Genomic DNA, 26,795 nt, shown 5'->3' on the forward strand with positions numbered 1-26,795 from the left:
AATTAAAAAATCTGTTGTAACTTTAAAAAATCTGTTATCACTAGAGGTCAACCTAGTAATTATTTCTTCATGTTACTACAGATTTTTAATCAATAAAATAAATCTGAAATAACTGTGAAAAATAAATCAGCGAGATATTATATCAAATCTGTCATATATTATGAAAGTATGTGATGTCTTTATAAATAAGTTTGTCGTAAAAAATAAATTTGTCATCAATTATAAATATGTCATAACTATAATTAAAAATTTTGTCATCCAAAATAAGTCTGTCATAAAAAATCTGTCATACAAAAATAAATCGGTTGTGCAAAAATAAATCCGTCATACACAAATAAATCTGTCACAAATAGTCTGGCAGACTTTTGAAAATATTTTGATTTTCTTAAAAAAAATTTGGGATGGTAAATTTGACTTTATTTGTTTTCCTAACAAAGTAAAAAAAAGTATTTTCGGCAAAAAATAACTCATCTAACCCTCATATTTTATGAGTTACTTTAATAATTAATATGTTAATTTGGGTCAATCTAGTTTTTCTCCCATATTCTTTTGTTCGGAGTAAAATGGTACTTATAACAGTTGAAAGTCTGGTCTGTACTCAGTCTCGCCCGTAAAGTAAACAGTTCAAAATCTGTATTTCGTTTAAAAAAAAAATCACTTTATTTGAAAGAGTATTAGACCTTAACATTTTTAGTTTAACAAACTAGATTTTCGTTTTTGACACTTTTGGTAGATTTATTGGTCGTTGACTTACATAAATGTTATCTTTGACAACAAAATAAAAGTCTTTGACCAAAAAAAAATAAAAATAAAATAAGACAACAAAATAAAAGTTAATACGAGGTCAAGACTCAAGTGTGCTATGAAGATAGCGATAAATTTAGTAGTCGTTGACTCAAATTAGTATATATATAACGATAAATTAACCATGTGAAATACAAGTAAAACTTCAAAATGGGTTGACATGTAGTGGTGCTCGTTCTTTCTTCTTATATGCTTTTAATTTTAGGAGTCGACGGAATTATGAATGCGAGATTCGACAACTTCTACTTTTATTTGTTTATTCTTTATATTTGTCATTTTTAGTTTATAAAAGAAAGTTTAATCGATTTTTTTCAGGATTTCGATTGTGTGGATGTATATACAAACAACCGGCTTTCCAACATCCAATGTTGAAACACCATAAGATTCAGGTTTGATTGTTAAACTTTTTCAATCATATATGAAATGTGGCAAATAATGTTTTAGTTAATCATTCATAAATATATGATTTTTTTTTTTTTATTAACAACATTTTGCTTCTTAATCTTGCTATTCTTTTGTTATTTTATAGAAAAAATTCATTTCAAATGAAAGCCATAAAAGCAAAAATAAAAATAAAATAAATTATCAAAGTTGTCCAAAAGGAATGGTACCAATTTTAAGGCAAACAAATGGAACTGAGAGCGTTCATCTCGACACGGTCGAGTATCCTGGCCAACATGTAAATCTTCTTCTCTTATCATGGCTTTATTGAAATATTCTCATCAATTTATCTTATTTATAGCACAAAATTTGATTATAGGCAATCACATTTTTCCCTTCTTTCTAGTGTTGTGGTTATAATACATGCAGAAGTTATTAAAAGTGGCAACTTCAATTGTTTATACAGTTTGCAACACTTGAGACTGTTTTGGATGGGACCATCTATCGAGGAGCGGAAGCTAGAATAAGTCTTCACAGTTTAACTGTACAAAATAACCAGTACAGCAAAAGTCAAATTTGGTTAGAGAATGAACCTCGCAATCAACTCAATAGCATACAAGTTAGTTGGGCGGTAAGTTTTTGTTAAACGTATAAAACAAAATATGTACTTCATACAAATTCATGTGATTTTACACTAGGAACTAAAACTTAAAATATAGACTTATGTAATAAAAGTATATATTCCTATTTTAATTATACTTATGAGCATATATTAAGTAAAAATCCCTTTAGATGTGGAATAATTATCCACAAATACAAGAAAATAACTCACTTATTGTAATCTAATGATCTAATGAGATATTGGAGAACCAGAGTTTAAATACATTTTTCTTTAACAAATATTATTCATGAATTTCAAATTTTATACAGGATGCATCCAAGATTATGTGGTGATAGTTTGACGCGATTTACAATATATTGGACTGTAAGTAAATTAAATTATTTTGTTAACAATGTTTCTTTATACATTGCAAAGAAATAAATATTTTGTGATTATAAAAATAATAAATAAAGCCAGACCATTGGTTTGATTTTACCCTTTTTCTTGCATAATTGTTTACCTTCTATTTTACATTTCAATATATTAGGCAGATGTCTATAGAAAAACTGGATGCTATAATACAAAATGTCATGGCTTTGTTATTGTTGGTCAAGAACCTTGGATCGGAATAGCATTCAATGAGACCTCTATTTATGGTGGTAAAACAAGTGCTATTGTTCAACCGCAAATTTTTCAGGTAAATTTCTCCACTATATGTATAATATAAATCAATATTTGACAAGAATATAATGTTGGAATTTTTTTATTATCATTATTATAACATCTAATCTCAAATGTTTGTGGATTTTATGTTTCAAAATACTCGAATACATCCTTTTAAAAATTTCTTGATTTTTTTAATATAATTTCTTTTTATATTTCTTATTTAAATCACATATACATACATATATATATAGATAAATATATTTATTTATAAATTTCAGAGATTTTGTTTAATAGTTTGTTTTTATGTTTTAATATATAATAGGATGGCTTCAGCGGAAATTGGGTACTAAAAATATTTGATCAATTAATTGGATACTGGCCAAAGAGTTATATACACATTTAAACAATGGAGCTTCTTTGATACGTTTCGGAGGAAATACGTTTACATCTCCTGATGGAATTAGTCCTCCAATGGGAAATGGTCATTTTCCAAGTAACGACTTTCAGAAGAGTTCACATTTTTCGTTTATTAAGGTTTAGAATTTGAACTACCAAAGCATTGATCTCGGAGATAAGGAAACAAGAACATACGTAGATTCTTATCAGTGTTTTAAAATAAAGTATTGGGGATATCGCAAGCAAACTAGAGTAGCCTTCTCCTTTGGAGGACCAGGTGGAAATTGTGGTTTATGATTAATGAATTATGTATATGTATCGAGTATCGACCAAAACTATATCAATTTTCAAAAGAAATAAAGTTCGCTATATCTATATCCATATTATTGTGCAGAAAAAGTATTTTTTTTTTCTTTTAACAAAATTTAAGGTCGGAGAATAAAAAGTTATGCAGATTCTATGTGTTTTAGACGAGAGTGGGAAAAAAAAACTAAGAAAGTAAGTAGTGTTAAAGCAAAACGAATAGAGTATGAGAGTAGCCCATCTCATTTGGAGGATCATGTGGATATTGTCGTATATGATGACGATTCATGAATTATGGAAAGCCTCTCAGTTACTTAGAATGTCAGTTTCACAGGGTCATCAGTGTACCCTTTGTTTCATATAATTCCTCACTTCTTTGATTACTTATGATGATTCTCAGCTGGCGCTGTCTTTTATCTCTCGTGTTTGTGTTCTTGGTTTCGTTTCTGTATCTCTCCTTGTTTGATACCTAATACATATATGTTACAAAATCTGCAGAATGATGGTAGTGGATGTGTGTCAATTTATTGAATCAGTTCACCTCGAGATTTTCGTTATGTAGGATTGAATTTTATTTAATACTCACGACTTTGGTTGCTAATATTATGGCTCTCATCATTCTATTGTTGTACGCAAGCAGTGGACCAAACACAAATGGGTGCCAGGGTAATTTCAATCTCATTATAATAGCCTTAATTGTTTGTGATATGAGACAAATTGAAACAAAAATGTGGATAATGCAAGCTTTGAGCTCTCAATGCTTTCTGTTTTGACTATAATGCTAAACTATTACTATCTCCGGTTTTATTTACTTGTCATTCTAGAATAATTTCACGTAAATTAAAAAACTATGTAAATTAACAAGTTTAATCTCACAAATAATTTATTATTTTATTTATTGTGTTAGTTTAATAGGGTTATATTTGGAACTTTATTGTAAAATTTACATTGGTAAATGAGAATGGCAAGTAATCTCAAACAAAAAAATCTTTCTAGAATGACAAGTAATAAAAACTAGAGGGAGTATATCACTAAAAAAATTTGATTCATATGACAAATTATTATTTTCCCGTATGCCCGGAAATATGATTTTTTTTTCTTTTTCTTTTATCAGTGAATGTGAAAAAAAAGATATATTTTTAACTTTTTAACAAAAAATTAAAATATACTCCCTCCGTTTCAAAATATAGGATGTTTTAGTTAAAACATGCATATTAAAAAATAGTTACTTTTATAAAATTTAACCAATCATAAACCGAACCGATATTTTTGGTGTTTGGTTCGGTTTCGGTTATGGCGGCTGAACCGATCGGTACAATTTTTTTTTCCAAAAAAACCGAAATATTTCGGTTATTTCGGTTCGGTTTTCGGTTAACCGATTTTTTTTGATTTTTTTTTGAATTTTTTTTGAATTTTTTTAGGAAAAAACTAATAAAACCGAAATTTACCCTAAAATAACCGAATTTACCCTAAAATAACCGAAATAATCGAAATATTTGAAATAAAACCGAAAACCCGAAATTATCTCTAAATAACCGAAAATCCAATTTTTCATGTTTTTAATCAAATTTCGGTTAATTTCGGTTTTGAAATTTTAAAACCGAATTAACCGAGAAACCGAAATAACCGAACCGAAATATATTTTGGTTCAATTCGGTAAGATTTTCAAAACTTAAAAAAAACCGAAAAACCGAAATAACCGAACCGAATTCACCGAAATAACCAAAGTCCCAGACCTACATAAACAAGACTGCAAAATATAAAACATAAAATTAATCAAAAAGTTACATTAAAAATTATAATATATTATATTATAAAAGTTATATTTATATTATGAAACCGAGGAGTATATTTTATAACTGAAAACTGCCACACGAGAAGGTTTTCTCAGAAAAACAACACTCTGTTCGAAATTCATACAACGTAACATCGTGTCGTTTAGACTTTTAGCAGCTACAGATCCAAAACTGTTAAAAGTGTGAGTCTCGTGATCCGTTGACTCACAAGACCAGAAGAACGAAGCTATGTCAGAGACCGCCGTGTCAATCGATTGGGATCGATCTAAGTCGGAGGAAGAAGACGATGATGAAGAAGAAGAAGAAGAGTATTCGTCGCCGATGCAATCTTTTCCGGGGCCACCGCCACCGCCGTCGGCAAATTTCGAGAAAGATCGACACTTGGTGTATTTGGAGATGATGTACGAGTTGCTTCCGTACCATTACCAATCTCAGGAGATCAATCGTCTCACCCTCGCTCACTTCATTATCTCCGGTCTTCACTTTCTCAACGCAAAAGATCGTGTTAGTCTCTCTTCACTCTTCATTATCAAAAATTTTAATTTTGTGAATTTCATCTGTAAAGTTTTGTGATTTTGTTGACTTTATTGAAATCGTTGGTGAAGGTTGACAAAGATGTTGTTGCAAAGTGGGTTTTGTCATTCCAGGCCCTGCCTAGTAACAGAGTTTCACTGAAAGATGGTATTATTCTCGAGTTTATTATCTACAAGCATATGTTTATGAGCAAGTTCTAAATTTAGCATGTGATCAGTGAATGAGATGTTCCTTCTTGCAGGAGAGTTTTATGGGTTCTTTGGTTCAAGGAGTTCTCAGTTTCCCGTAGATGAGAATGGGGTAATAATACTAAGTCTGTTCTTTATGCTTTCTACATTACAAGATTTAGTTTTTGATTATCTTTGTTTTGTATCTGTGGGACAGGATTTTTTAACTCATAACAGTAGTCACTTGGCAAGCACTTACTGTGCATTGGCCATTCTGAAGGTTACTGGACATGACCTCTCGACCATTGACTCTGAGTTGTTATTGTTGTCCATGAAAAACCTCCAACAGGATGATGGAAGGTATTATTAGTTTTTGGAGCTTTAAAAGCATAATGCGTTTGTAATGTCACAAGTGTGTAACTCATTTGCTTTGTTCTTTTTGGAGCTGGAAAAGTTTCCTAACTTGCATCTGACGAACTCCGGGAATTTGTGCAATATTCTCATTTACATGGTGCAACAAGTTTGGCTGGTATTGTGTAATGGGGTCTAAATTGGGTTATGATACTTTGTTCGTTTTGCTGCAGCTTCATGCCTATCCATATTGGAGGTGAAACTGATCTTCGATTTGTATATTGTGCTGGTAAGGAGTAGCTACCTTACAGGATTTACAGATCATGTCTTTATACTTAGGGAAGAGTATCATTCTAGTTTTTTTATTTGTGGATCAGCTGCAATTTGTTACATGCTAGATAGTTGGAGTGGAATGGACAAAGAGAAGGCTAAGAACTACATATTAAACTGTCAGGTTTACTTCTGTTCTTGTAGTTGCTTTGTCATTTTGTCTTCCATTGTTATTTGTTAATTTCTGTTTGTTAAGAAGACATTCTTGTGAAACATTCTTTTTGCAGTCATATGATGGTGGCTTTGGGCTGATCCCTGGTTCTGAGTCTCATGGTGAGTTGAAGACAATTCTTATACAACCTTACAGTTGATTTTTTCCATGAGCAGTCCAACTACGTAGCACATATGTTACGTGAATGGGCAAGAAACTGTTACTGAATTGGTTATCGAGGACACTATAGATAACTAAGCTGTTTCATATAGGTTTCTATTTCAATGGCTACACATTAGAAAAAAAGCTTTAGTATAGTCTTATGTTATGAGGCATTGGGTTTACTTGACTCCACTCGTGTATGATGCTTACCTACGTTCTGCAACTTAGTTATGCAGGTGGTGCTACTTACTGTGCTATTGCGTCCCTTCGGTTGATGGGATTTATTGGAGTTGATTTATTATCAAATGATTCATCCAGTTCAGTCATAAACCCTTCATTGCTTCTAAACTGGTGCCTACAGGTACTGCTTCATAGAATCTTGTTTGTTTACCTGATAAATATTACCTTAGTTTCGTAATGATCCTGAGTGATCTGATGGTTTTCCTAACCTTTCCTATAGCGACAAGCCAATGATGGTGGGTTTCAAGGTAGGACTAACAAGCCGAGTGACACATGCTATGCATTTTGGTTAGTCCACTCAACCTTTACTGTCACCGGCTTTAACTGTTCTCATCCACTTATAATGCATATTTTGTAGGATTGGAGCTGTCCTTAAACTCGTAGGAGGCGATGCATTGATCGACAAAATTGCTCTACGCAAATTTTTACTGAATTGTCAGTCCAAGGTAACTCTTCTTCTACGTCTCATATCTCAGTTGATACCAAGCTTATAGTTATTTAGCATTAAAGCTGATAGCAGCTTATGGAGCCAATAGGATAGTTTGGTACACTGTCCCAACTCATGTGTTTACATTTTTTTTATTCACGATCGAGGACTGGTAATAACAATGTGATTAACGCTGCCACGGCTCATGCTTTTTTGTGTGCAGTATGGTGGATTCAGTAAATTCCCAGGACAGTTACCGGACCTGTATCATTCATACTACGGTTACACGGCTTTTAGCCTCTTGGAGGAACCGAGCTTAAGTCCTCTATGTCCTGAGCTAGGGTTACCTCTTCTTGCAGCGACGGGAATTTGATGTTTAGATTTCCTCAAACTCAAAGCCACATTCTTCTATCACCACACTTGTAACGTTTTTATTCAAACATTCCACGAGGCAGAGTCGCTCTGTTTCAGCAGTTAAATTCTTTTTGGTATATTCAATTATTCATTAGGCTCTCAGTATGGTAACATTGCAAACTAAAAAAAAATTGAAAAATTATGAAGAAAAACCAAATTTAATAGTTGAGTATGGATTTATTTTAATTCTTAGAAATAGACATAGAAACAAAGAATCAACATTTTAAAATCATAAAATCTGTAGAATTGTGTGATTTGGCAAAGAAACAAAAGACATAAGTTTTTGCAGTTTTCAACTCTTGTGAACAAGTGAGTGGTGTTGTTGACGCCACTTGGATGAAAAGTATCAGACATAAACTGAAAAAATTGGGACAAAAATCCTAAAGGGGGAAAGAGATTCCCTCCAACTTGGTCTTTCATGAGTCTTGTCTCTATATACAATCGTCTTATTCCAATTTACCGGTCGATGTTCAAAGTTTCAATGCCGTAAAAAGAATTATTCTTACTGTAGTAGTAGCGTTTTCGAAGCATATGATCTCGAATAAATCAACTAGATTAGTATATTTAATCCCTTTACTTTTTTGATCTTCACGTGTTATGTTTACCTTTCTAACTCCATATTCGATACAAATATTAAAGCTTGTTCAGAACTAATCCCTTTTTTAAAGTGAAAAGTCGGTTTAGGATAAGGGAGTGCTGAGTTCCTGCATCTTTAAATGTCAACCACAACAGTAGTTAAACTATATATGCTATAAAAGAAAATAGAATCCAAAGCCAATCTTTTTATTCGCATGATTTGATTGAAAAATACACAAATTTGGCTAAAACAAATTCTCTCTATCCATCGAAAAAATGTACAACCGGTTTAAATCCAGTGACAAGCCAAAAACATTCAGACCAAAAACAAATGTTGATGATTAAATCAGACCGAAAAGCCGGTTTAATTCTATTTGGCTTTCTCCAATATCCTCTCTTATCTTCTTGATTCCGATTCTTGAACTGTGTTTTTCACCAATTCTGGCCCTTGAATTCACTCGGTTTCTGCAATCTCCATCACTCTCTTCTTGTAAAGCTTCTCCTCTGCGTCTCTTAAGAACTTGAATCTCGACAATGGCGAAGATGACGATGATGATGGTGAATTTGATGATGACAATGGCGATGATCTCACTAGCCTATTAAACTCAGCATCAGACGATGACTCGAAGAAACTCGAGATCCCTTCTTTTCTACTACCATTACAAGACTCCATTAGTAATGGAGTTAAAGGAGGCGTGAACAACGAAGGAGAAGCACGAGGAGTAAGATACGGAGGAGTGATGGCACCACTTTCCATATTAAGAAACAAATCATTCAAACTCTTTCCTTTTGTGGAAACCACCCCATCTTGAGATTCCATCTCCTCTACTGTTTCCTCCATGATTGTGAACAGAAAACTCGGCACATGCCCTGTACCACACACATTCCCAAACCCATCATCAGGAGGAAGAGACTGTACTTGCTCAGTTCCAATGGGCTTAGGGTTTGAGAAAGAAGAAGGAGATGAAGAAGAAGAAGGGTTTGTGGTACTACTGCAACAGAAGATGAAGAGAAGCTCTCTGGTTCCAGGGGTAGAATAGTCATTTCGAAAGTCAGGCCTCGTCGCCGACGACCTCTTCTTGCACCAAAGCAAGTAATAGAGCTCAGCGAGAAGAGCTAATAGTAAACAACCAAAGACTATGCTTAGAGCAAGTCCAACACTACTCAGAGATCTCATCTTTCTTCTTTTTCCAGATAAGATTCACATCTCTTATTATTCATCTCGATTCGACCAAATGTGAGATGCAGAAGAAACAGAAACTATATATGGAGGCTGTCTATGATTCTTAGAAAAGAAAAGAGAAAGGGTTTTTGCTGAAACGAAAAACTTAGATTTAAGGTTGGGGATATCGATGAAAGAAGAGTAGAGAAATGTGAAAATAAATAATTTCCTAAAATAGGTGTGGGGTTATATAGCGAAGTGTGGAAGTGAAACTCGTTTGTATTTTAGAATCAATAAAAAAAGCATAAGTGAATACGAAGTTTTAGCCTTAATGAAAGGCCCTAGTTACCACTTTAATAAAAATATATATATATATATATATATATATATATATATATATATATCTTATTTTGAATTCTATTATGATTTGTACCATTGATGGTGAATGAATCAAACTATTGTACAAGCATTATTTTGGATAACGAATGGTTCTACCGACAACTCTATAACGAACAATTCTATTCGTACCGTAAATAAATTATACTAAAGACGACTCACTATCGATACTGCATTTACATATGCACTATATCTCAAGATGAATATATTTACTCTTAATACAATGAATTACGAAGAACGACTCTTGAATGGACGAGGGACGAGGGAGAGACGTTCACTTTTGAAAATTTCAGTTTCTCTAATCTTTACTTTACTTTTTTCTCTTCAAATAATTTCCGTTTCAAAGCATCAAACATGGATAGGACACCTTTAAGGCCGCAACCCATGTGATGTGACGCATATTTTATGCAGTGATGAACTTGAGACTGACTAACACAAGTAGCAATAAAGAGAAACATAAATGAAATAGAGTGAGATTTGTTTGTTTTGCGGTTGTTCATGCCTATTGATATCAAAGTCAGAGTCAGATTAGTCCACCAAATCAAAGTGTCAGTGACTCCGCCTCAATTATATAATTTCGTGTTGTCATGCATCAGCAACTATCTAGCCTCTTCCATCAACCAATCATACGTTTTATGTAGCTAGTAGGCTAGTAGCATCAATACTGATATCCCATTTTCATTTTATACGTGGTTCCTTTCGTCATACCACTTGAATATTTCTTGAAATCACTTTATTTCCTCGAATTTGTGGACGGAAAATTTTATTCTTAGTATTTCTAAGAGCAACTCCAACCATAAAACACCAAAACACCAAATTTTGACACTAAATTATGTGTTTTGGTGTTCCAAAAAAATTTTCATCTCCAACCACAACACCAAAATTCACACTAAAACAAAAATTTTGATTATTATATTATTAAATTTAAAATACTATTTTTAATAGTTTAATAAACATCAATATTTATCTAAACGATTTATTTCAATTCAATACTTAATATAAAATTACAATCAATAACTTAAAATAACGAAAAATACTTTAAATTAAGAAATAAATTATATTTTACTAATTTTCACAATTAGTAAATTCGGACCACAAGTGCTCAATTAATGCATTTCGAACAACTCATGGAACAAAATGATAAGCTTATCAAAGCTATTACTAAAGGTATTTCTGAAAGAAATGAAATTCAAAGACAGAAGGTCGAGGTACAACAAATGAAACAAGAGAATAAAATACTATTCACATATTTGAGTATTGTAACTGATCCAGCATGACGTACATACAATGAAAACGAAAGAGCAATAATTTTGAGAAGAAGAGCAGCAACAAACCAAAATGAAGAACACGGAGAAGGTTCTCAAAGCCAGTATTTTGGATCCCAATATCGAGCATCCCAAAATCAAGAAGATTTAGTTCAAGGAGAACATGTTCAAGGAAATTAGATTGTTATTAAAAATTATATTATGTATCTTATTGCATTTAGTTTTTATGTTTGTTTAGTTTTAATTTTGTAATATTATGTTTTCACTATTTTATTGAAGTTTAGTATGAACTTTTAATCTTATTAAATTTGATATTTATTTTGAAATTTTATCGTAATTATTATTTTATGCTATATTAATTATAGTTACTAGTTTATATTAAATGTAATAAGATAGTTTTAACAATATTAATGATATATCTAGTTTTTAGTTGATTAACAATAATTTTAATATATTTTTAAATCAAAAACATGAATAAAATAATAAATATATTTTTAGTGTTTTGTGAATAGTGTTACTATTCACAAAACACTAAAAAAATGGAGATAGTGTTTGTTTTGGTGTTTGGTTGGAGAACATTAACGCTATAATTGGTGTTTTGCCGTCCCTGTTGGAGTTGCCCTAATGCATCAAAATCGTCATATTTACTTAGTTTTGCTTCTATTCAAAAATTTTGCCAGCAAAGTGGAATCATGGATTCCTAAATAACAGTAAAGTTGGGAAATTGGAAACTATGTTCATATTTCTAAGGAGGCAATCTATAGCTCTTCCTTCTGACCAATTGCAAACACAAAAAAAACAAAAAAAAAAGACTGAGACTAGTTAAGTCTAATTAGACTCACAACTACATTCGATTTTCTTGTGTTCCACATCATCAAAAAACTGGCCTTCATCACTTTTTCTTTTGGGAATTCACATATGATTTTTGATTGTGAGTAGATGAGAACATGGACCGGTCAATCAATGGTTCATCAGGTCGAGTATGACCAGCCACTTTGCAACACCTCATACATATTTTTCACATTAGCATTTTTGAAAAAAGATTTCCTTAATGTCAACTTTTTGTTTAAGAATGAAGGTATAAGTTTAAATTTTATAAATGAGAATGTACACGTGGGTTTGAAATCCAATAGTTTTTTAAGAAAAGAGTGTGAAAATGTGCTGGTAAGAGTCTCAAATTAGGACTAACATGGAGAAGACAAGCACATGAATGATAAAAAAATAAAAATAAAAAATCTAAGGCAGACCTTAGATATTTTTATCCAAAAATTCAAAAGTTCTCTTTTGTGTGTCTCTTATGTAAAAAAATACCCTATATATTCAAAATATGATCATAGAGAAAAACGAATGACTAAAGTCATATCAAATCACAAAAAAGTTTGACTTCACATTAATCTCACAAATTATAAGTTTTAGTTTTCGTCATTATATCCCACATTATGTAATCAACAAAACCATTATTATACAATCCATGCATCTCACATGATGTCATACTACTTATGGATTTCCTTTAAAACACGGCACAAAATAAAAATAGCAAACCTAATCTTTCCTTCTCCCAAACTTAATTTTAAAAAAATACACAGGTTTATTAAATTAAAAAAGTAGAACCACTTATTTCCCACCACAGGTATTATTACAATTATCATCATACGAATATCTTATTACAATAAATCGTGAATGATTTGTTGTTAATTATTTGTATTAAAACGAGCCCACACATAATAATAATAATAATAATAATAATAATAAGAAAAAGATCTTAATTATCCATCTACCTTAAAATCTACGGACCGCGGCGTCTTAACAAATACTAATAATACAGTTCGTGAAATCTCGATAATACCCTCAGATTCAAAAGATAAACGACGACGGATACGTGTTCATTAGCCAACCCAGCCTTTTTATTTTTCTTCTTACGTGTGTATGACTAGACACGTAGGTCCCACACTGCACCACGACAACAACTCATTTAAAATTAAAACCTAAAAAAACAAAAACAAATTAAATTNATATATAAAAAAAAATCTTCTCGTTACTTCTTTCCTTTTTTTTTTTTGCTTTTCTTTTCTCCCCCGACATTGTTGCTTTTCCTCTGTTCGGTCGGGGTTTACAACATCGCCCCCCCCCCATTCATTCATTGTTGTTGTTGAATCCGGAACGGTGGAATTTAGCCGAAAGAAAAAAAAAATGGGAATTCTCAACGACGACGCCGTTTTAATCGAACCTGGAAAAATCTCCGGCGATCCCACCATCGTTACCGTCAATTGTCCTGATGAATCCGGTTTAGGTTCTACTCTCTGTAGAATCATCCTCGAATTTGGTCTCTCCATTACCCGTGCAGGTCTGTATTTTTTTTACTTCGTTATCCCTTTCTTGTTAAATAAGAATATACTCTGTTTGTCGTTTACCTTTACGAATATTCTTCTTTTAAGATTCATCAAATTCTAATTCGATTGTTGTAAAAAAATTGCAGATTTTTCAACAGATGGGAGATGGTGTTATATAGTGTTTTGGGTTACTCCAGATAATAATAACAGCTCTCCTAAGATTGATTGGGAAAGCTTAAAGAATCGCCTTTTATCTGCTTGTCCTTCTTGCTTAGGCTCTTTCTACTTCTCTCTTCAATCCAATGTCTCTATCCCTCCTCCTCCTTCCCTTTATCTTCTCAAGTTCTTTTGCCGTGACCGTAAAGGCTTGCTTCATGGTTTGTTATTTTTTCCTCTATGAAAGTATTATCCTTTTTGTCTGTTTTTTTTTTCTTTTTTTTAAAGATTGTTGATTAGAAGAATTTTGGTGGTTGTAGATGTTACTAAAGTTCTGACAGAGTTAGAGTTTACGATTCAAAGAGTTAAAGTCATGACTACACCTGATGGAAGAGTTCTTGATATGTTTTTCATCACCGACGCAATGTTAGTTTTCTTTTATATCTGATTCTCATGTTTCAATGATTTTTAGCATTGTGGTTTTATGATATAATTCTTGTTGTTTATATATATATATATATATATATATATATATATATAACAGGGATCTGCTGCATACGAAACAGAGGCAAACTGAAACGTGTGATCATCTAACGGCTGTGCTTGGTGAGCATGGTGTGAGCTGTGAGCTTGAACTAGCTGGACCCGAGTTAGAAAGTTTGCAACGCTTCTCTTCACTTCCACCTTTGGCTGCTGATGAGCTCTTTGGCCCAGATGGGTCTGATATTAGCAGCTCTAGCTCCAACAAAGCGGTTCTTACTGTTGATGATCACTTGAGCCCCGCGCATACCTTGCTTCAGATTCGTTGTGTTGATCAAAAGGGTCTTTTCTATGATATCCTCAGGACTTCCAAAGACTGCGATGTCCACGTACGTAAAACTCTCAACCTTACCTTGGATTTTGTTGAAAGATTTGTAGAGAACTTGAGTAGCACTTGTTTCTTCTTGATCCAGATTGCATACGGTAGATTCTCCTCAAAGGTTAAAGGCTACCGGAATTTGGACTTGTTTGTTAGAGGTACAGACGGGAAGAAGATATCGGACTCAAAACATCAAGCCAACTTCTGTGCTCGGCTTAAGGAGGAAATGGTGTGTCCTTTGCGAGTGATCATCGTGAACCGAGGACCAGATTCTGAGCTATTAGTAGCTAACCCTGTGGAGCTATCTGGAAAAGGAAGACCACGAGTTTTCTACGATGTCACACTCGCTTTAAAATCACTAGGAATCTGCATTTTCTCCGTAAGTATAATAATAATAACAATAATACTGGATACCTTTTTTTGTAAGCTTTTTAGCTGTTTGTTTTAATTTTGGAATTGTTGTGTTTTTCTTGTAGGCTGAGATAGGGAGGCATTCGACTTTAGACAGACAATGGGAAGTTTATAGATTTCTTTTGGATGAGAGTCGTGAATTACCGTTGGCTAGTCTCCGTGCGAGAAATCAGATAGTGGATAGAGTCACAAAGACACTTATGGGTTGGTGAAAGTGAATCTCAGTGAGAGAGGGAGAGAGAGAGAGAGCTTTAATGAACATTATTCTGCTCGAGGGGCCAAAGAAATCGAGTCTTCGCCTGTGGCTTCAGGGTCAGATGAAGAGGTTGTGATTCGGGGTTTGATTGCTTTGTGTGGAGCTAATCTTGTTGTAAAGATTTGGAAAATTGTAAAAGGACAATAGCGCAATTGCAATGAATGAATGAATGCTTGTAAACTCAGTTTGCAAAGGTAAATCTGAATAGTAAACATGCACATTAGGAATAATATGGTAATTTAGACAATTCGTATCTAATTATAGATCAATTTCGTGGAGGCTATGCCACAAAATTTGTAAGGTCTTCTCTAGTTGCCATCAATAATGAGAAGTACCAACAATTTATGTCTCTACGTTATTTTAAAGATACTAAAATTTGTTTGTTTTATATGGGTTGCATCAATGTATACATCTAATCTAATAAGTACTTACTAATCCGATTTGAATTATGACTGAATAAAAAAGGAAAATGAATGGTTAAGTAATTTATTCATTAATTTATTAGAGAATTGATGACAAAATTATAATTAATTTACCTTTTGGTAACTGAGATTTAACGGATTAACAATTAACGGTTAAAAAGAAAGTAAAAAAACAAAAAAACAGGAAAACGCGTTAATTAGGATAGTTAAAAATCGAAGCGGTAGGGTTAGTTTGGTCGTTTCGTAATCCTCCTCCGTTGTGTTGCTCGTGGCTATTCGTGCACCATCGGCGGCTAAGTAATCCAGTAGTACAGAGGTCCCAATCACTACGAAAAGCTGTGTGTGTGTGACTCTCCTCCTTCCTCCTTCCTTCGATATCTTTAGGTTTTTGTAAAATTCAGGCGCGAGAGCCGACGAAGATGACGACATTAACCACCGGGAAACACTCTCCGGTTACCGGAAAAGAAGAAGGCGAGCTATCCGCCTCCGACGAAGACGTACGTATTGTTCTCTCCCTAAACAAAAACTCTATTATACCTCTTTTTTTTCAACTCAATAATTTATATATTCTGCTATTGAATCTGGTTTTTGTATTCTCTTGATTTGTGTTTATTTGAGATCTGACTCTGTGTTCGCTTGGTTTCAAAATTGTATGGGTTTATGGATTTAGCGTATGTTCATAGACTAGAGCTTAGCTTTCGTGTTGCATTTATTGAGGCAAATCAACTGTTCCTGAATGTTTATTTTTTTATTCTCAGGTACAAGCAATGGAAACAAGCACGAGAGCTCCTCTTACTGAACATGTATCAGTTCCTTCAGCTAACACAAATATCCAAAGGCGTCAACCTGGTAAACATATTAGCTCTGACCTTCACGTGAGTTTAGGATCGGTATCAAACTATTAGAGCAAATACTTAGTGAACATTGTAAATGAATGTACAAAACTACCAATGTGTGTTTTCTGTTGTGAATTTGTTGCGTGTGAAGCATGATTCTCTTGAGTCTTTGAATTTTTCAATATAGATGATTTGAAGTCGTTTGAAACTCTTCTTATTGGAAGTTGCCTATGAAACAAACTCCTTTTTATCGTGTGAATTAACAGGAAACGGTGGATATATAATTAAACCACCGTCGAAGCAAGCTATTGCTTCCATTCATGGGAAGCAATTTCCTGCAAGGGGCAACAACAGCAACCTCGTGATAAACTTCTCTAATGATGATAGTGGTAGTGAATCTGATGGTAAAGGACGGGCACAGACATCAAAGATTCAACCAAAGGGAACCATGTCTGGGAATAGAAACCCGTCTACATTTTCACAAACAAAACTGAAAGGACCAAGACAAACTGATAGCAGAGCTATAACAAAGAAGGCATTGTCCACTAGCGCCTTTAGTCATGCTGCGACTTCCAATGTTTCCAACCTTTCATTTGCTAAGGATATGAGATCCACTAAAAATATTCATACCTACGAAAGGACGGTTAGCAAAAATACAGGGCGTCCTGAACAGGTTTTGGAGCCCAATCGCAATAAACTTCAGGATTTGAAGCAGCAGATTGCGCTTCGGGAAAGTGAGCTGAAGCTTAAGGCTGCGCAGCCGAAGAAGGATCCTGTTAACCCAAAAAGCAGTCCAGCAAGGAGAGTCAATACTGTTTCTGATGATACTAGACAGCCAGAACCAAACGAACCTCCCAAGAAGCGGTTAAAAGTTGGTGGAATTGACACAAGTCAGCCTGTTATTGATTATCGAGTGCCAGCATCTGCTGCTGCACCAATGAATGCGCCAGACGTTCGTAAAAGTCAACTGCCAGGTGAGTCTAAAGGCAAACATTGAATATACTCTATCTTGGTTAAGTAATTCAGTGTTTTGATTTTTCCTATATCTGATATCACACTCTGATGTTTATTGCAGTTGTCAATGTAAATCCTAGTTGCAAACACCTAGGAAGTAACAGTGATGAGATAGTTCCACCTCTAATTTCTCAGCATACTGTAGAAGGAAATACAAGCTCAAGTGCCTTTCAAAAAAGTGCTGTACGTGTCACCATGGTTTTGTGTTTTATCCTTTACTAGAATTGGAGAATTCGACTCTAAGATTATTTACTATGCTACTTCAGGCCAGAATTTTATCTTTACTCAAGTGTATTTATATTTATTGCAGGGTCAAGCAAATCACTACGAAGGTGGAAGAGAACTGGAAAGAATGAAAACTGTTGATAGGAGCGTGTCAAGTGATCAGTTACTTAAAATAGTCAATGGAAGCCATCAGGTTTTTTCTAGATCCTTATAAACACTTGGAGGCGGCTGGTAGAATTTTGTGATCCTTACTTTTTTTTTCCTTTTTTTCTTTTCTGCTTGCAATTTAGCCTTGTTTGAATAGTTCTGGCCTCTGGAACATCCCGGTAAATACAACAGCTCGTGGAAATAATCATCTGGATATGCTATCTTTGACGAACCTAGAGGAATCGCTTGACAAAGAGTTGGAAGAAGCACAAGAACGTAAGCACCTTTGTGAAATTGAGGAAAGAAATGCTCTTAAGATTTATAGAAAGGCACAGAGATCTTTGATCGAGGCAAATGCCAGATGTGCAGAACTTTACAGTAAGAGAGAAGTTTTATCTGCTCGTTATGGATCTCTCATTGTCAACGACTCCAGATTGTTGTGGCCTTCTATACATAGTGAGAATCCTGAAACTGGGTTTCACTTTAGTGGTAACATTGATTTGGCAACCAAAACAGACATCGTTCAGCATACTCAACTAGAAAGCAACCGCAGATATGACAGTGAATATGGTGGCAGTCATCCTCCACCACATTCCCGTAGTGGACAAAATTTGGGTTCAGAACCATGCAGTGATCTTGGTGCTAGTACCTCTGATGGACTGCCTTGCAGTAACAAGCAAATTGCAAGTAGACTATGCTCTCCGTCAAGTGATGCAAACATTTTACCGGAGGACGAGTCATTTCCAGTTGACCATGAATCTACCGAGGGCAACCTTGGACATCAAACGGAAAATCTTGATCAAACACTAGGCAATCAGAAAGCTTTGCTTCTCGAAGCATCATTAAGATCGAAATTGTTTGAGCGTCTAGGCATGAGGGCAGAATCTAAAAGTGGCACATGTTTCAATGGAGAGACTGTGATAGATAGAGGGGATGAAAGCGATGTTGCAAGTGAACAAGCCCACAGAGATGACAGTAGTCCTTTCTCCGAAAAATATCAGCATAATGATTCTCGAGGTAAGGAGTTTATCGTAAAAGATGGGCATTTTGCTTAGTTATTTAATGAATTGTGCAAAAAGGGGAAAAAATAGCATAGTTATTTTATGAATTTTTGCATTCAAGTGGCTACTCTTGAAGATGATTTATAGCTACACTGCAGATAGCAAATACATGTACTGGCGCCAAATTCGCTGACTCGTGATTGAGTTCCCATAGGCATTGTCCGAGATGGCTGAACCAACGTGTGGCCCCCATGTGCTTCACTTTCCTTTTTCTTTTCAGTAAGACGCCTTCTTGTTTTCAATTTCAGAGCCAGGTGCCAATAAACTGCAAGGAAGTCCCTCCAAAGCACCAGTTGAATGGCGCTCGATCGAGGAACATTCGCTAAATTTTCAGTCATCTGTAGATATGGACTCCCATAAGATTTCACCAGAGAATGACCTTTTATCGTCTGTAGCTTTGTCATGTCCTTTGTTTCGGAGCACAATCTATCATCTGAAAGTCCCAGGGTCTTCAATTACATCTCTGGGGCCAGAACAAAACAAGTCATATAGCCTATACAGTGATAAAAGACAATATAGGAGCTTGACTGATACTGCAGTATATGAGAAAAACATTGGCTTCTACACCTGTAATATGAATGTGGACCCTTCTTGGCCTCTCTGCATGTACGAGTTACGTGGAAGGTGCAATAACGATGAATGTGTTTGGCAACATTTCAAGGATTTCTCTGATAACAGTTTGCATCAAAGTCTGCATGATCCTACTGGTACGCAGAAAATGTGTTTAAAGTGTTCTAGAATTATAATTCTTTGCTAATTTATCGGTATTGCAGGTGGTAGAGTTAGGTCAAACTCACATCCGAAGAAACATAATTCTTCCAAAGGATCCCAGATTTTGGACACGGTGTTTTCACCAACTTACTTTGTCTCCTTGGATACGATGAAGGTTGACTCGTGGTCTTATGAGTCCGTTCTGGCTCAAAGACATGGACAAATGTGGTGGAAGCACTTTAGTACCTGCCTAGTCTCATCGAACTCGCTTTACAGAAATGTACCTGGAAAGGAATATGAAGGTCGAATTGAGGTCCTAGGAAATTCAAGAACATACTCATCATACTTCACGATTAAGCATAGCTTGATGGTTTGTTTTCTCTTTCTTTTAAGTTTTGATCTTTCATTTTGCTAATATCTAGCTGCAGATCTGACCACTATTTTATTCTTTTGTTGATGTTCTTACTATCATCTTGCACTGACTTGCGTGGTGCATTCGTAGAATATCCTTAAACAAGGTTCAGATGCTGCTGTTGAACCCGTGGAAAAGGCTCTTACTATTTTCTGTCGGGCAGTTGATCAGACAGAAGGCTTGATCCAGGCAATGTTGTTTGTTTCCTATCAATATTCTGTTGTATCAAATTTAGCTCTCGTTCTAATTCTGGTGGCATATATTTCAGGCCCTTTCTGTGCTTTCAAAAGGTCTTGAAAGTGACCCAACTTCTGAGATTCTTTGGACTGTTTATCTCCTGATTTACCATGCATATGAAGGATCAGATGGGGAACATATGTTTCCTTATGGGGTAGGTTATCCCTGCCACGATATTGCCTGCATATTATTANTGGGGTAGGTTATCCTCTGCCACGATATTGCCTGCATATTATTAATTGTTTGAGTATATTTGCATATATTCATAAATCTAATCCAACTTGGTGTTGCTCATAGTGTTTTACAGTTTTCGTACTTATATATTCTTGGCATATTATTATCTTTTTCAGTTCATTGTCCAGTTACTAGTTAATTTTGTATCTTAGTTCTTTACTATAGAATGCTTTGATTCTTTAGTTTATATGGGATAACTTTTCAACTCTTCAGGTCAAACACAGTAGCAGTTCATACGTAATTTGGCTTTTGTACATCAACAGTCGAGGACAACTTAATGATCAAATAATTGCATATGAGGCTGCCCTCTCGGCACTTTGCAACCATGCATCTGGGTCTATTAACAAGAATCATGCCAGCGCTTGCATATTAGATGTTTTGTTGCAGATGTTCAACCTTTTGTGCATTTCTGGGAATGTTGCTAAGGCAATACAGAGAATATCCAAGCTTCAGGCTCCAGCAGCAGATTCTGATGACCCTGAATTTTCACTGATGTCTCACATTCTCACATGCTTAACATATTCTGACAAATGTGTGTTCTGGGTTTGTTGTGTGTACTTAGTTATTTACAGGAAGCTGCCTGACTCTATTGTCCAACGACTTGAAATGGAGAAGGAACTACTTGAAATAGAATGGCCTTCTGTTAATTTGGATGGTGAGCTGAAGCAAACGGCGCTCAGACTATTTGATAAAGGGATGCTTTCCATAGAATCTTGTACCAATGATGGGTTGTCGAAAAATGGAATACAAAAGCGACTTGCTGGGGTATTTGCTCTGAACAACGCCCTGTTTATGATTGCAGTAGATGGGTTGGAAAGCTGTAGGGACATTTTGAAGGAATCTATTGAACTCTACCCAACTTGCTTGGAGCTGAAATTGTTAGCACTTAGGATGCAATCAAATGAGTTAAAGGATATGTTGTCGTCTGGGTATGAAGAGTTTCTCAAGCAGGAAGCAAAAGAGGAATCATGCATACAATGTATTTGGAATCAGTATGCTGAATATGCTTTGCAAAGAGGAAACTACGACATGGCAAGAGAACTCATGTCCCGTTGGTACGTGTCAGCGTGGGATGTATTGCCCCGTAAGAATAAGACAGTACTGGCTAATGAAGAAGAAGGTGATAATAGTTTGCTGGAATCAGCTTTATCAGATCTAAATGTTGCATCGGGTCAGGTGGATGTGATGTTTGGATATCTTAATCTATCTCTCCATAATCTACTGCAGCGTAACTGGACCGAGGCTCACTCGGCCATTGACCAAGCACTAAAAGCTACAGCTCCCGAGCATTTTATGCACTGTCTCAGAGAGCATGCTCTCTTTCAGCTAATCAACGAGTTGCAAGCAACTGGTGAATTTTCAATCAACCTACAATTGAGATTACTCAACTCTTACTTGGATAGAGCAAGTTCTTTACCTGGAAGAGAGCCACTATCTTGGAAATTCATCAGCAACAGCGGGGTGAAACCGAGAGTCAGGAAGCTAGTTACTAACCTGCTGGGTCCAGTTTCATCTGAACACTTAGTGGTGAATGTTGTTCTTGAAGCATGGCACGGACCATCTCTTGTACCCGAGAAGCTAAATAAACAAAAGGAACTGGTGGATTTTGTGGAAGCAATATTACAGTTGGTTCCATGCAATTACCCGCTGGCTTTGTCTGTAAGTAAGCTGTTAAGGAAAGAAGAGAAACATTCAGATTCTGGTTCCTCCTCGGGTATTAATTTCTGGGCAGGTCTGAATTTGGTGAGTACAATATCTTGTGCCATCCCAGTAGCTCCGGAGTATATATGGGTGGAAGCTGGAGAAATAGTGAGCAGTATCAATGGTTTCAAGACAAGAGCTGAGAGATTCTTGAAGAAAGCTTTGTCTGTATATCCAATGTCTGTGAAGTTATGGAGATGTTACAGGAGTTTATGCAAAAGTATAGAAGAGAGAAGAGGTACTGAGATCGAAGAAGCAGCGCGAAAGAAAGGAATCACTCTTGATTGATAGTTTGACAGTATCAAAGTCTTTTGGTTTGTCCCCTCCCCTATATAGCTAAAGTAAGAGTTAGTATTAGACTATTAAGTAAAGGGGATATTTTTGGTAAAAAGATGGGAATATATACAGTTTCAAATGGGTAAGCGAATACGAATTCTACGTTTAACATGTCTTCTGATTGATGTTTTTTTTTCAGTCTCTTTAATATAAAACTGGTGTTGAAAGTTTGTGTTTCTTCTTCGTTTGAATATTGTAGATTTTTAATATGGAAGTTCATTTCATGTGACTCTCTAATCCAAGAAAACAACGCATTTCAAACTTATTGACAATAATGGAACTCTGTCCTAGGCTGCTATATCAGCCAGAAGATTGGACAAAGTCTAATAAAGGTTTTGTCTCGATCATGATAATGAAAGGTTATATAATTCATTCAGCAAGCAATGAAACAAACTTGGGACCGGCCAAAATAAGGTTCTCAATAACCAATTAAAAAGATCAACAAAAGAGTAAAAAACAAATTCATTAAAGTCACTCTAGTAGAAAAAACCAAGCACTTTGCCTCCAACATTTTTCCTCCTAGCCTCTTCATGGTCCATGATTCCAGCTGATGTTGTCAAGACAATGTACCCAAACTGCATAATTTTGGTTGTACGCACATACTATGTCAGAGTCCATAATGATCAAACACAATAAAACATTGGTATCAGTGATTATTCAAGAAACACAAATAATTAAGAAGAATGGTTAGTTCCCTTTAACATTAAAAGAAAGAATTGGTTAACTGTTGACCTGTCTTGAAGGAAGTAATTTGGCAGTCCAACCTTCGATTTCCTTGACGCCAACATCAAAACGAGGACTAATAACACCACACTTGTTAAGCCTTCCATTAAGCTCAACCACAATCTTACCGGATCGGTGATCACCCACATATTCAAACTCTGCAATGTAACCTATAAACAAACACAAAGGAATTTTTTTTCATGTTTTGAAGTCAAAACTAAACATATGAAGCCATCAAAACCATGTGCTTCTCCCGATCTCAATCAAGCCTGACATTTTTATTTTATTCGGAAAAATCAAACAACAAAAAGATCAAATAAGGTCATTCAGACAATAAATGTACCATGCTTTTGCATCACAGTGAGAAACTTAATGATCACTTTAGAAGAGGGTCTTATCATCACTTGGCGTTTTCCTCGTTTCTCTGCATTACACATGCTCTTCAGAGAATCATTTAAGACGCTAGCCCTCACCATTATCGATAGCCTCTACACACATAAATATAACGATTTCCACATAAGAGCCATGACATTTGACATATAAGAATCATAGAAGTCAGGTGTTGAATAATAAAATACAGACACTGGACCTGCCGATTTCAATTTCAACTCTAGTACTTACAGAATATTCAAACGTTAGAACAAAAAACTTACGGAAGAGTAGTACAACGAATATAGCAGAGCAGATTTTAGCTTTCAGGTAGTTTCGAAGGTTTTAAGACTAGAGTTTTCGACGGAGAGTAAGTATATATATAAAGCACAGTGCAAAACCCTAATCTCTCCCTTATTTTTTACATTTCCATATTTTTACGAGTTTTCCGGAAAAATAAAAAACGGAAAAAAGAAAGGGCCCAACCGGATTCGAACCGGTGACCTATTGATCTGCAGTCAATTGCTCTACCACTGAGCTATAAGCCCTTGTTGACTTTAACTGTATACTAACTAATATAACTCTCAAAAACTAGAATTGTACTTCTTCATACAGAGAAGAAGAATCAGAGATATCTTTGTACTGTGAAAGAGAGAGAATAATCAATGAATTGGGTATTCTCAAACTTGTATCCAACTACAAGCAGGAGCCATCTTAATTCTTGATACATTATTAGCCTCTCCTAATCTCCCATCTTGACAATAATGAGATGGATTTAGTGGCTCAAGCTTTACAAGCTGACACAATGCCGCATTACTTAACCACAAATTACAATGCATTCTTGAAGAATTTAATAAAGCTCCCCATACTCCTACACTTGCTTTCACTCTCATTCTTCTCACCATATCCACAGCTTCACCAAACAAACCAGCCTTCCCTAATAGATCAACCATACACGCGTAATGTTCAACTTCTGCTTTCATCTTGTGCCTTTCTTCAATTTCCTTGAACATTTGTTTTCCTTCTTCAACTAACCCTGCGTGTCTACAAGCTGAAAGAACACTGAGGAAGGAAACAGAGTCTGGTTTGAGTTCGTTTTCTTGCATAGACAAGAAGAGTGAGACTGCAGAGCTTGCTAGACCATGAGCTGCATAAGCGGATAGCAGAGTGTTCCATGACACCATTACTTTGTTTCTTATCTCGATAAAGCATCTCTCGGATGAATCTATCATTCCACATTTCGCATACATATCAACTAGGCTGTTTCCTACGGAAGTGTGGGAACAAACTCCAAACCTGATGAGACTGGCATGAACCGACATTCCTACTCTCAGTGCTGTTAATTCTGCTATTGCGCGTAAGATGTTAACAAATGTGACTGTATTAGGCTGAAAGTTCTCAACCTTCATCTGACTGAAAGTGGCAATAGCTTCTACAGGTTGGCCATGTAGTAAGTACCCGTTCATCATTATATTCCAAGATAAAGTACTTTTCTCGAATCCACACTTGTCAAACAAGGATTTTGCTGCAGTGAGGGCATCACATTTGGTGAACAGATCGATAAGAGCATTTGCCACATGACATTCTGAATCGAGCCCGTGCTTAATAATTTTCCCATAGACACAAGAACCTCGAGCATAGTCACTACAGAGTGCACAAGTTTGAAGCATACCAACCATAGTTCCCGAGTCTGGGCATACGCCATGTAGCTTCATGTTGTTGTACACATCAAATGCTTTACTGGCATCACCAATCTGTGTATACCCTTGTGCTAGAGCGTTGAATGCTACAGCATCTTTAATTGGCAGTCTTTCAAAAGCTTTCAGCGCGGGGGAAAAGCAACCACTTTTGGCGTACATTGAAATAATAGCTGTGGCAATTTCCAACTCAGACTCAATATCAGCCTTTATAGCATGACAATGTATGCTCTTACCCAATCTACATGCGGCTATTCCTGCACAAGCTGGAAGCACACTTGTCAAAGTTACAGCATTAGGCTTGACATGTATCTTCACCATATCCCTAAACAAAGAGAGAGTTGCATCGTGATGACCTGCTTGCTCAAACGAAGCAATCATGGCAGACCAAGAAACGACATCTCTATCTTTCATATTTGTAAACAGTTGTTCCGCTATCTCCAACTCACGACATTTGGAATACATGTTCATAAGAGAAGTTGCCACCAAGACATCACTCATCATTCCTTGTTGCACTGCATATTCATGAATTGAAATCCCTTTCACTAAGTCCCCTACATAAGCAGCAGCTTGAAGAGCACTTGCCACAGCTACCTTATTCATTCTAACATCATATCTCCTCATATACTCAAACAACTTCAATACCTCCTCGAAAGACCCGTTATGTGCATAAGCTGCCATCATTGTTCCCCCAGAAGAGTCATCCTTGCTCCACACTTCTTCAAAAACGGATTCAGAAGCATATAACTCCCCACATTTGCAATACATGTCAATCAGGCCACTAGAGAAAGCAGAGGTAAAACCTTTTTTAACCACAAGTCCATGAAGACATCTGCACACATCATTCTTACCTAGCTTTGAAACCGCAGGGATCAGATTATATAGACTAACATGATCAATCCCAACACAACTCAAATGCAAATCACGAAACAACCGCAAGGCTTCACCTGGACATCCATTTTGAGCCAACCCAGAAACCATAGTGTTCCAAGTAACAATATCCTTCACAGGCATTTTATCAAACACTTGTCTTGCAGAAACCAAGTCGCCAGCTTTACAATACATTTCAACTAACCCAGTTCCTATATAAACATCAGACTCGAAACCCATCTCAGCAACCAAATCATGTACTCGTAAACCTTCCTCTAAGTCCATAGATCTGCAAGCCTTCAAAGCAAAAGTGAAAGTGTACTTGTCTGGATCAATACCTTTCTTCTCTGACATGTATCCGAAGAATTCGAGAGCTTCTCTGTGTAAACCGGCTCTCGTGTAACCTCTGATCATTGAATTCCACAAGACAACACCTGGGTCTTGAACTGAATTAAAGATTGATGCGAGAAAGGTCGGGTCTTTGAAAGAGAGAATAAGCATTTATGAGCGGGTTATGGGGTTTAAGACCTGAGACGATCAAGCTGCTGTGAATTTGTAGAAGTAACCGGAAGTTCTTACATTCCCGGAGCTTAAGGAGGAGCGCAGTGCAGGTGTTTGCCATTTCACCGGCGACAAGGATGTAATTACAGATTTTTTGGCGGTTTA

At 35.6% G+C, this 26,795-nt stretch overlaps 6 protein-coding genes, 1 non-coding gene and 1 pseudogene across 7 annotated transcripts; 4 read left to right on the forward strand and 4 right to left on the reverse strand.

Annotated features, from left to right (window-relative positions):
* Positions 564-3,145, forward strand: LOC104792781 (annotated as a pseudogene).
* On the forward strand, positions 5,035-7,828 carry LOC104792782 (geranylgeranyl transferase type-1 subunit beta-like). Its single transcript, XM_010519007.2, has 11 exons — positions 5,035-5,451; positions 5,553-5,628; positions 5,723-5,781; positions 5,866-6,008; positions 6,233-6,288; positions 6,377-6,453; positions 6,557-6,602; positions 6,879-7,003; positions 7,103-7,170; positions 7,241-7,328; positions 7,533-7,828. The coding sequence occupies exons 1-11, from the start codon at positions 5,176-5,178 to the stop codon at positions 7,680-7,682; spliced, it is 1,164 nt and encodes a 387-aa protein (XP_010517309.1). The 5' UTR covers positions 5,035-5,175; the 3' UTR covers positions 7,683-7,828.
* Positions 8,486-9,766, reverse strand: LOC104792783. The gene has a single exon (XM_010519009.2). The coding sequence runs from the start codon at positions 9,474-9,476 to the stop codon at positions 8,754-8,756; it is 723 nt and encodes a 240-aa protein (XP_010517311.1). The 5' UTR covers positions 9,477-9,766; the 3' UTR covers positions 8,486-8,753.
* LOC104792784 (ACT domain-containing protein ACR9) lies at positions 13,151-15,333 on the forward strand. Its single transcript, XM_010519010.2, has 6 exons — positions 13,151-13,466; positions 13,599-13,829; positions 13,929-14,034; positions 14,153-14,477; positions 14,562-14,846; positions 14,944-15,333. Exons 1-6 carry the CDS (start codon positions 13,313-13,315, stop codon positions 15,088-15,090), a joined length of 1,248 nt encoding a protein of 415 aa, XP_010517312.1. The 5' UTR covers positions 13,151-13,312; the 3' UTR covers positions 15,091-15,333.
* On the forward strand, positions 15,794-22,637 carry LOC104792785. The gene is made up of 11 exons (XM_019246996.1): positions 15,794-16,053; positions 16,315-16,405; positions 16,659-17,366; positions 17,468-17,589; positions 17,717-17,824; positions 17,922-18,795; positions 19,088-19,546; positions 19,613-19,920; positions 20,053-20,151; positions 20,231-20,353; positions 20,647-22,637. The coding sequence occupies exons 1-11, from the start codon at positions 15,976-15,978 to the stop codon at positions 22,420-22,422; spliced, it is 4,746 nt and encodes a 1,581-aa protein (XP_019102541.1). The 5' UTR covers positions 15,794-15,975; the 3' UTR covers positions 22,423-22,637.
* Positions 22,814-23,925, reverse strand: LOC104792786 (40S ribosomal protein S15a-like). Its single transcript, XM_010519011.2, has 4 exons — positions 23,847-23,925; positions 23,537-23,681; positions 23,203-23,363; positions 22,814-23,045 (listed from the first exon to the last, which is right to left on the reverse strand). Exons 2-4 carry the CDS (start codon positions 23,667-23,669, stop codon positions 22,947-22,949), a joined length of 393 nt encoding a protein of 130 aa, XP_010517313.1. The 5' UTR covers positions 23,670-23,681; positions 23,847-23,925; the 3' UTR covers positions 22,814-22,946.
* On the reverse strand, positions 24,039-24,110 carry TRNAC-GCA. The gene has a single exon. It is a non-coding gene; the product is annotated as a tRNA-Cys (tRNA).
* Positions 24,240-26,795, reverse strand: LOC104699327 (pentatricopeptide repeat-containing protein At2g39620-like). Its single transcript, XM_019246997.1, is given in 2 exon segments — positions 24,240-26,588; positions 26,590-26,795. Coding segments are annotated over 2 exon segments (2,508 nt in total). The 5' UTR covers positions 26,752-26,795; the 3' UTR covers positions 24,240-24,242.

The sequence above is a fragment of the Camelina sativa genome, chromosome 6, assembly GCF_000633955.1.
Source record: "Camelina sativa cultivar DH55 chromosome 6, Cs, whole genome shotgun sequence".
Classification (NCBI taxonomy): domain Eukaryota; kingdom Viridiplantae; phylum Streptophyta; class Magnoliopsida; order Brassicales; family Brassicaceae; genus Camelina; species Camelina sativa.

Bases quoted from the DNA above. Each gene is read 5' to 3' on its own strand.
- LOC104792784 (XM_010519010.2), top strand. From the start codon at position 13,313: ATGGGAATTCTCAACGACGACGCCGTTTTAATCGAACCTGGAAAAATC. The intron at 13,467-13,598 runs GTCTGTATTTTT...AAAAAATTGCAG, and splicing joins TCTCTCCATTACCCGTGCAG to ATTTTTCAACAGATGGGAGA. The intron at 14,478-14,561 runs GTACGTAAAACT...TTCTTGATCCAG, and splicing joins CCAAAGACTGCGATGTCCAC to ATTGCATACGGTAGATTCTC.
- LOC104792786 (XM_010519011.2), bottom strand. From the start codon at position 23,669: ATGGTGAGGGCTAGCGTCTTAAATGATTCTCTGAAGAGCATGTGTAAT. The intron at 23,364-23,536 runs GTACATTTATTG...GTTTGTTTATAG, and splicing joins CACTGTGATGCAAAAGCATG to GTTACATTGCAGAGTTTGAA. The intron at 23,046-23,202 runs GTCAACAGTTAA...AAAATTATGCAG, and splicing joins AATTACTTCCTTCAAGACAG to TTTGGGTACATTGTCTTGAC.
- LOC104792782 (XM_010519007.2), top strand. From the start codon at position 5,176: ATGTCAGAGACCGCCGTGTCAATCGATTGGGATCGATCTAAGTCGGAG. The intron at 5,629-5,722 runs GTATTATTCTCG...TCCTTCTTGCAG, and splicing joins CAGAGTTTCACTGAAAGATG to GAGAGTTTTATGGGTTCTTT. The intron at 7,171-7,240 runs GTTAGTCCACTC...CATATTTTGTAG, and splicing joins GACACATGCTATGCATTTTG to GATTGGAGCTGTCCTTAAAC.
- LOC104792783 (XM_010519009.2), bottom strand. From the start codon at position 9,476: ATGAGATCTCTGAGTAGTGTTGGACTTGCTCTAAGCATAGTCTTTGGT.
- LOC104792785 (XM_019246996.1), top strand. From the start codon at position 15,976: ATGACGACATTAACCACCGGGAAACACTCTCCGGTTACCGGAAAAGAA. The intron at 17,825-17,921 runs GTTTTTTCTAGA...CTTGCAATTTAG, and splicing joins TAGTCAATGGAAGCCATCAG to CCTTGTTTGAATAGTTCTGG. The intron at 19,921-20,052 runs GTTTGTTTTCTC...GTGCATTCGTAG, and splicing joins CGATTAAGCATAGCTTGATG to AATATCCTTAAACAAGGTTC.